Source organism: Saccostrea cucullata, unplaced genomic scaffold (assembly GCF_032062105.1).
Source record: "Saccostrea cucullata isolate Sc308-1 unplaced genomic scaffold, CSIRO_AGI_Scuc_v1 ctg396, whole genome shotgun sequence".
NCBI lineage: Eukaryota > Metazoa > Mollusca > Bivalvia > Ostreida > Ostreidae > Saccostrea > Saccostrea cuccullata.
Genome location: NW_026933195.1, coordinates 428294 through 438035, shown reverse-complemented (window position 1 = coordinate 438035; position 9742 = coordinate 428294). Strand labels below are relative to the sequence as shown.

Sequence of the window (9742 nt, the reverse complement as noted above, 5' to 3'; positions counted from 1 at the left end):
AAAAGATAACTTCACATTTTATAGCGAAAAAAAAAATAAAACTACTGTGTATCTTCACTCTTGGAACACATCTGTATGTCACAGGCACCTGACTAATGGATGGTGTAACTCCCGATACACCAGCTTCTGAGAAATTTTATTAGAAACAAAATTACTTAGCAAAAATACACGAATTCTTAGTCTATCATTCCTATGTTTCGATATTAATTAAATATCTTCTGCTTTACTTTTAGTTTTAAAACTTAACAAAACCTACAAGAACTGGAGACATGATACATGTATCTGGTGTAGAAATGTAGTCCTGAATGTTCGACTAGGAATTCAAGTAACTGTATTTAATTAAAATTGGTAAGTTTTTGTGTCTCATAACACGATGTGTTTTTAAAGCACTGATGCTCTCGTATGGCAGCTTATGGCGAATGCTGAAGTTTCTATAATGTATAAGTCATACAGGATACAAGGTCAGAATTGTTGGCATCAAGAGGAAGATATTTTCACAATGAATACACATGTGAAATATGAAAGTCCTGGTACTAACTTTTCAAAAAATATATCCAAAGTTATATCAATTTTTTTATTTGTTTGTTTTTGTTTTGTAAAAGCGGGTCAAACACCAAGGTCAAGTTCATTCAAGAGGTCAAATTTGATGGTACTCATAGAAAGATTTTGCCAAAAGGAATACACCTGAGGAATATGAAAGCCATAGCCCCACCCAGTCAAAAGTATTGGGCAAGGTTAAATTTAAAGAAACCATACCCCCCCCACCCCAATCTTCAAGAGATACACCAAAATTCCAAACTATTACTTTGGCCATATCTTTTGAACGATTAGTGCTAGGACTTTTATACTTATACATATGTATTCTTTGTAACAAACCCTCCATTGGATACCAACAACTTTGACCCTTTGACCTTGGATTTTGACCTACATTTTTAAAACTTTAACCTTGGAATAACTTTTGAACGGTATAGGGCTAGGGCCTTCATACTTCCCATACGTAATCCTTGTGACAAGACCTTTAATTGGATACCGACAACTTTGAACTTGACCCAAGAGTTTGACCTACCTTAAAAACGCTAACTTCGGCCATACCTTTTGAACAGTTCGTGCTAGGGTTTTATATTTCACATTTGTATTTCTTGTGAGAAGGCCTTACTTTGGATATCAACATATTTGATTTACATTTGAAAAAAAAATAACCTTCGCCATGTTGCCATACGGGGGCATCAGTGTTTCACAAACACATCTTGTTTAACCATAAAAATTTAAAATGTAATCAATTATAATAACAAATGCATCATTCTACAGAAATATATTTTTTATGTTCAATCAGGTGATATGTATTACAAAAATTCAAAAATGTTATATATAATTCAACAATTCTCTGTCTATAGTTTGTTTTACAGATGTCTCAGGCATCAACCAAACACATGACGAAAAAATGAAAACATCGTCTTCTTAGTCTCTGTCTTCGCTTTCTTCTTCTCTTCTGTGAAATGATCTCTCTTCTCCTTATTCTGAAATAATAAAAGCACGTTGTTATTTAAGAAATAAGGTATCATTTTTTGAGTTTTATTGAGATGTAAAACGGGTTGGTCACGTGATCAAATCCCATAAAGCCCGAAGGTCTTTATGGAAGATTTGATCCCAGTGCCAACCCGAATTTACATCTCAATAAAACTCAAAAAATGATACCTTATTACTTATATTTACATTTGTGACTTATTCATACTTTATATTTGCCTGATTGTTACTTTTAACGTGTGAAATACGTTAATTTTTCAAACCCAACGGCATGTATGTAATCCACTAAACGCGCGTCGATCCTTTATGACGTCACAGAGAAATTACGTCGAACGTTTATCCAAACGCACATCTATGACCTCTTGACCCCATACCTGTATTTACACAGTTATAAAAACGCTTGCTTTCAGTAGTGTTATATAAAGGAAAACATTTGCAAATGTAAATATAATCTTAACAATAGGTAACAACAAATATTTCAGTCTTAACAAAAAGACTGTTTCTTTCAGTAACGACATACGTTTATTTATGATGTCATTTGATATAATATATTGAACAATACAACTTACTTTCTTCTGTAGAAGTGGGTGAAGCTTGGATTGGATTTTTGCTATCTTGACACCGCTCAACTAAAAATGGTACGAAAAAATTATTAACGGGTGAAAAAATATTACCAAAATTTCTTTTATGCCATAATTTTGAAAAGGATTGATTGGTAAAACCTTGAAATGAAAATTCCTACATGAAAAGATTTCAATTTTAAGCTTATGGTTTTTTTTAAAAAGTTAAATATATCTATATAAATTAGTATTAAAAAGGATTCTTTCTGGCTGAGGGGCGGATATGCTTCACTGTGCACCAGTGACCACTGAAATATCTATCCACTCTGAATATAAATGTAATATATTACCATTAGTTCACCAATCAGAGAATCGCATCCATTCGTAAACTGCATCTTAGGTGTATCCTTCTCCTTGGTAGCATTCTTTGCAGTGTCATCTCCATGTGGCTCAGATTTCTAGAGGAAAAGAAATAATTTTTAGCTCACCTGAGCCGAAGGCTCAAGTGAGCTTTTCTGATCAAAATTTGTCCGTTGTCTGTCGGCGTTGTCGTTGTTGTCGTTGTTGTCGTCGTAAACTTTTCACATTTTCATCTTCTTCTCAAGAACCACTGGGCCAATTTCAACCAAACTTGGTACAAAGTATCCTTGGGTAAAGGGGATTCAAGTTTGTTCAAATGAAGGGCCAGGCCCTTTTCCAAGGGGAGATAATTATGAATTAGAGAAAAATTAATGGCATTTTCAAAAAATCTTCTCAAGTACCACTGGGCTAGGAAAGATGAAACTCATGTGGGATCATCCTCAGGTGGTGTAGATTCAATTTTGTTCAAATCATGGACCCCGGGGGTAGGGTGGGGCCAAAATGGCCGATCAAAGTTTTACATAGGAATATATGGGAAAAAACTTTAAAAATCTTCTTCTCAAGTACCACTGTGCCAGGAAAGATGAAACTCATGTGGAATTATCCTCAGGTAGTGTAGATTCAAATTTGTTCAAATCATGACCCCCTGGGGGGGAAGGGTGGGGCCAAAATGGCCGATCAAATTTTTTACATAGGAATATATAGGAAAAATCTTTAAAAATCTTCTTCTCAAGTACCACTGGGCCAGGAAAGATGAAACTCATGTGGGATCATCCTCAGGTTGTGTAGATTCAAGTTTGTTCAAATCATGACCCCTGGGGGAAGGGTGGGGCCAAAATGGCCGATCAAAGTTTTACATAGGAATATATAGGAAAAATCTTCTTCTCAAGTACCACTGGGCCAGGAAAGATGAAACTCATGTGGGATCATCCTCAGGTGGTGTAGATTCAAATTTGTTCAAATTATGACCCCCGGAGGCAGGGTGGGGCCAAAATGGCCGATCAAATTTTTACATAGGAATATATAGGAAAAATCTTTAAAAATCTTCTTCTCAAGTACCACTGGGCCAGGAAAGATGAAACTCATGTGGGATCATCCTTAGGTAGTGTAGATTCAAATTTGTTCAAATCATGACCCCCGGAGGCAGGGTGGGGCCAAAATGGCCGATCAAAGTTTTACATAGGAATATATAGGAAAAATCTTTAAAAATCTTCTTCTCAAGTACCACTGGGCCAGGAAAGATTGAACTCATGTGGGATCATCCTCAGGTAGTGTAGATTCAAGTTTGTTCAAATCATGACCCCCTGGGGGGTGAAAGTAATTCACACAGCCCCCCCCCCCCCCCCCCCCAGTAAAGTCAAGCCTGAATTGCTCAGGTGAGCGATGTGGCCCCTGGGCCTCTTGTTTTAAGAATGACCTTTAAATTACTGGTAAGACACACGTTGAAGTTTAAGACAATCAGTTCATTATTTATACCTTAAAATTAAATCCTTCCAGAACCAAAGGACTAGCCATCATTTTGATATAAGGATTTCTGTCATCTTTGTTCTAAAAATGAGAGAATTTTTTTTTTTTTGATTAAAAAAACAGAAATGCTTAAAACTGCAAACAATGAACTGAATACTGATTTTATATACACATGTACATTGTAAATTAATTCATAAAGTATAGTAAAATGAATTTCAAATAAAAATGCGAACTCACCTTCAAGCTTTTGTCATCTCCATGATTGAAGTGGTCTATATTTTCATTCTCGTTCTCATGGTCGTCTTCCTTCAATAAAAACGACAAAATTGTTTACATGGACATTAAACTTCTTGAAGTAAATCTCCAACCGAATTTACTCCAATACTCAAGAATAGCTAAAACAAAAATATATATAAAGATACATGTATGTATGTACATTTACAACTAACACTTCGAGTTTAAGTTCAGATTTTTGCCGACTCCACTGTCTGTTGAAATAGTAATGCACAGCGTCTTCTGGAGCAAATGGCTAAAAATAAAATATAAGTAAAAATGTGGCCATGATTTATTTAATTATGATGTCACCTTATAGATGTGTTTTTGTAATTTTAAGTACCTCCAGATATGACAACTTTCTTTCGAGCCATTCCACGAGTTGCCTCCCGTCTTTGAATTCTGGCTTTGTTCCATTTTCCCACACCTTTTCAGTTTCCTTCACTGCTCCATCAGCATAGTCATGTGTCAAACTTATACTCTCTTCCTCTTCAATTTCCTTTAAAATAAACGAGAGATTTGTTTTTATTTGTGCACAAAAATCTGATATATTTCTCTACGGTGTTAGTGTAGGTTTATTCACTGGATATCTGGCTTGTATTGAGAAATACATGTAGGCATCGAATAAATTTTAAAATGACAAGAAAATAACTTACAATTAAAGGTTCCATCTCAGGGAAGTATGATCTTTGTTTGCTCCAGCTCCGAAAAAAGTAGTAATGATCCGCATCACTAGCTTCAAATTCCTTTAAAAATGAAATTTTAATATAATCATGATTTAAAAAAAATAAACGCATCAAAATCACTCAGTCATTTTTAAAAAATGTAACGTTTAAGGTTCGTTTTATATAGGCACAATGAAATATGCATTTTCCTATACCTCTATATATGGAAGTTGTCGCTCCAACCATTCTAGGTATTCTGTACCGTCTTTGAATTCTGACCTGGTATTGTCTACCCAATCACTTTCTGAATCTCCCAAACTTCCAAAATATTCCTTACTCTTCTTGTACTTATGTTCCTGTGAATCATAAAAAAATAAGCAATCCAATAATTAACATGTTAATTGTAGAAAGGATTTAAATCGAGTGCAAATGAAATAACCAAATTTCTAGATTACCATAATGGTTTCACTGCTCACGACTTCAGTGTTTTGCCTCCGTTGTGAAGGTATAAGTTATTGTGACGTCACAATACAAAGACGCCACCATGATTGTAACGTATAACTAGTGCTAATTGTAACGGGAACCGTTACAGATGTTCCCCAAACGCTCCCCAACTCCCTTTCGGTGCCATGTTCCCTGTAAGCTTCATTAAATAAGAACAAACTCTGTGCATTTTTGACTTTTACAACGCTTTCCCAGAAGGATACCAATTATATTCAATTTTTAGCATTGCACCCAAGCGCATGTGAATGCATGTGCGTTATGACCATATCATCTTGTCTACACTATTTATATATTTTAATATACTATATATTAAAGCATTCAGTCCAAAAGTAATAAAAATCACTCATTCAAGAGTATTTTTAAATATACTCGTTTCAAATGCACGTGCATGATGATCATACCTTCTTGTAGGAGTCCCTTACATCTATCTATGTTCTAAATCCCATCCTGTTTGGTTGAAAAACAAGGGAGTTATAGCCATTTAAAGTTTCACAAATCAGATTGCAGCACATGTGCATGCACGTAATTTAATGATTTTTTTATATCATTTTGTAGGATATTCTAATGCATGGCTATATTTTAAATTTCAAAAAATTTCGTCAAAAAAAAAAAAGGAGATATAGCAATTTAAAGTTTCAGCCAATCAGATTGCAGCACACGTGCATGCGCGTGATTTCATGATTTTTTTTCTATATCATTTCGTAGGATATCCTAATGCATGACTATATTTTAAATTTCAAAGAATTTTTCAAAAAACAAAGAAGAAATAGCCATTTAAAGTTTCAGCCAATCAGATTGCAGCACACGTGCATGCGCGTGATTTCATGATTTTTTTTCTATATCATTTTGTAGGATATCCTTATGCATGACTATATTTTAAATTTCAAAGAATTTCGTCAAAAAACAAAGGAGATATTGCCATTTACAGTTTCAGCCAATCAGCTTGCAGGACGCGCACATGCGCATGCTTTCATGAAAATTCTTATTATATCATGCGGTAGATCTTCATAATGTAGGACTATGTTCAAAATTTCAAAGGATTATGACAAGAAACAAGAAAGTTATTGAGACTTTAATTTCAGCCAATCAGAGCGAAGTGCACGTGCATGCGCGTGAGATCTTGCTATTTTGACCATGCTATCTTGTTTATACTACTAATGTATCCTTACATTATGAGTTTCAAAAAATTTCATCAAAAAATAGAAAAGTTACGGCAATATCCATTATATTGGTAATTTCACCTTTGCACGTGCGCGCTCTTGCAAGCACTTGCGCGCAAAATGACCTTTGTTTGGCAACTCTACATAACATGCCTACTAACCCTAAAAAGGTTTCACCTAAGTCGGCTGTGTAGTTTACAAGATCACTCGTGGACAAAATTTTCCCAGGAAGAAGAAAAATAATAATAACAAGCTAATTCAGAGAATTCGTGTCCCCCGCTTAGGGAAAAAGTCGGCTCCCCCTGACTGAATTTGTAGAATTATTAAATGTATACATGTATACTGAAGCAAAAAAATACATGTATGTCAATATGCATATAAAGATTTGATTGCTTATACTTCATTATGTGTATAAAAATTTTTTTATATGTAATTTTTATCACACTGTAATGATGATTTTATAGCCTCATAAATTTTTCATTTCACATGCTGAATACTATCATTTAGTAAAAAAAAAAGTATTAAAATAAACAAAAAAAAAACGAAAGGTTTTCTTCTATAGTCTCTTACACATGAAGCGAGAGGCATAACCACTAGACCACGGAATCGCTTTACATAGCGCGAGGTATATGCAGAACTGAAGTCACATACATGTATATATTCATGTTTTCATGTTCTATTCTCTTTTACACAATCCATGGTGTTTGATTTATTTAGCCTTTATTAAACAGTTCTAATAGATGTAATAAGAACATAAAGTCCGCCGAGAACCTGTTTTATACGCAAAAACTCTCCTCATGCCACTGCGCTAAATATAGCGACATGTAATACTATAAATACTAATAAAAACAAATGGGGCGGGACACTTTGAAAGGGGCGAGAGACGTCCTAGGGACTTTTGATATAAAATTACATTGCATAAGCTCAAAATATTCTTGAAATATCGCCCGGAAATAATAGTATTACACACAGACAGAATGTATAAATTTACGACCTTGAACTTTGACCTTTTGACCTCAAAATCAATAGGGGTCTTCAATAGGCCACAGGGAGTTGTTATATAAAATTTCATTGCAATATATGGTTCTAGAATATCGTGTGGAAACGAAGGTGTTTTAACAGACAGAATTTGCTTATTTATGACCTTGACCTTTGACCTTTTGACCTCAAAATCAATAGGGGTATTCTTTAGTCCATAGGGAGTTGCTATGCTAAATTTCATTGCAAAAGCTCAAAGGGTTCTCGAGATATCGTGTGGAAACGAAAGCGTTCCAGACAGACAGAAAGACGGACAGACGGACGGACGGACGGACGGAAAACGAAATGACAAACCCAAATTAATATCCCCCACTTTTCAAGCGGGGGACACACATAATAACTAGTGCTAATTGTAACGGGGACCGTTAAAATTATCCTTCCCCAAACGCTCCCCAACTCCCTTTTGGTGCCATATTCCCTGTAATCTCTATCAAATAAGAAATACTTTATGGAATTTAGACTAAAAAAAGGTCTTCCCAGAAAAATACAAAATATATTTAAAAATAGGCATTGCACACGTGTTCATGTGCGTAACGACCATATCATCTTGTCTACACTATCTAAAATTTTTATATGCTTATTATCAAAGCATTTAATCAAAAAGTATTAATTTAAGTAGTAATTTAATTTTACTCATTTCACGTGCATAATGACTACACCTTCTTGTAGGAGTCCCTTATATTTATCTATGTTCTGAATGATCCCATCCTGTTTGGTTGAAAAACAAGGGATATATATAAAGTTTCAGCCAATCAGATTGCAGCACACATGCATGCGCGTGATTTCATAATTTTTTATCTTTATCGTATTGAAGGATATCTAAATGAATGACTATATTTTAAAATTCCAAACATTTTGTCAAAAAACAAAGGAGATATAGCCATATAAAGTTTCAGCCAATCAGATTACAGCACACGTGCATGCTCGTGATTTCATGAATTTTTTTCTATATCATATTTTAGGATATCCTAATGCATGGCTATGTTTTAAATTTCAAAGCATTTCGTCTTTAAACAAAGGAGATACAGCCATTTAAAGTTTCAGCCAATCAGGTTGCAGCACGCGCGCATGCGAATGCTTTCATGAATATTTTTATGTATCATGCTGTAGATCTTCATAATGTAGGATTACGTTTAAAATTTCAAAAGATTATGACAAGAAACAAGAGATATTGTTTTTATTTGTGCCAATCAAGCAAAGCGCACCTGCATGCGCGTGTTATCTGTAGCTATTTTGACCATGCCATCTTGTCTATACTACTAATATATCATGCATTGCGAGTTTCAAAAAATTTTAAAAGAAATAGAAAAGTTATGAGGTTCATCCTTATATTGGTAATTTCACATGTTGCGCGTGCGCGCTCTTGATCCAGCACACATGCATGAACGTTCTTTCAAAATGAAATTTTTATATATCATGATTAAAAAAAATACTAAGTTCAAAATTTCAAAGGATTTTATAAAAAAAACAAGAAAGATATTGAGACTTTAGTTTCAGCCAATAGAGTGAAGTGCACGTGCATGCGCGTGAGATCTTGCTATTTTGACCATGTCATATTGTCTATGCTACTAATATATCCTTACATTATGAGTTTCAAAACATTTCATCAAAAAATAGAAAAGTTACGGCAATATACATTATATTAGTCATTTCACGTGTTGCACGTGCTCGCTCTTGCAGGCACGTGCACGCAAAATGACCTTTGTTCGGCAACTCTACATTACATGCCTACCAACCCTAAAAAGGTTTCACCTAAGTCGGATGTGTAGTTTACAAGATCATTCGTGGACAAAATTTTCCCAGGAAGAAGAAAAATAATAATAATAATAATAAGAAACAGAGTAAAAACAATATGTTCCCCAACTTCGTTTGGGGAACATAATAATAAGAAACAGAGTAAAAACAATATGTTCCCCAACTTCGTTTGGGGAACGTATAATTATGATGACGTCTAAGCTATGTCAATCGGCAATCTTCGGCTGACTCCGCTATGCCCCATTTGCCGAATGCGCTCCATTCAAACCTCGAGTTTATGTTCGAGATACGAACCATCCGAGGAACTCCGAGTGAAGCAATGCTGACTGATGATCGGAAAACATGAAATGCAAGAGTATGGAACCAGCTTTGTGTTAAACTTTTTAAAACAAAATAATATTAAAATATGAACAATTGGATGTATTTTTTTTAAATA

General features: G+C 34.6%; 1 protein-coding gene across 2 annotated transcripts; it reads right to left on the bottom strand.

Annotated features, from left to right (window-relative positions):
• Positions 1–1329: 1329 nt before the first annotated feature.
• Positions 1330–5408, bottom strand: LOC134237608 (uncharacterized). 2 transcript variants are annotated; one of them, XM_062719737.1, is made up of 10 exons: positions 5305–5408; positions 5065–5205; positions 4841–4930; positions 4528–4683; positions 4354–4440; positions 4149–4217; positions 3921–3992; positions 2435–2542; positions 2094–2153; positions 1330–1517 (listed from the first exon to the last, which is right to left on the bottom strand). In XM_062719737.1, the coding sequence occupies exons 1-10, from the start codon at positions 5305–5307 to the stop codon at positions 1419–1421; spliced, it is 885 nt and encodes a 294-aa protein (XP_062575721.1). In that variant the 5' UTR covers positions 5308–5408; the 3' UTR covers positions 1330–1418. The 2 variants fall into 2 exon arrangements, with proteins under 2 accessions (XP_062575721.1, XP_062575722.1); XM_062719738.1 differs by lacking the exon at positions 4354–4440.
• Positions 5409–9742: the final 4334 nt, after the last annotated feature.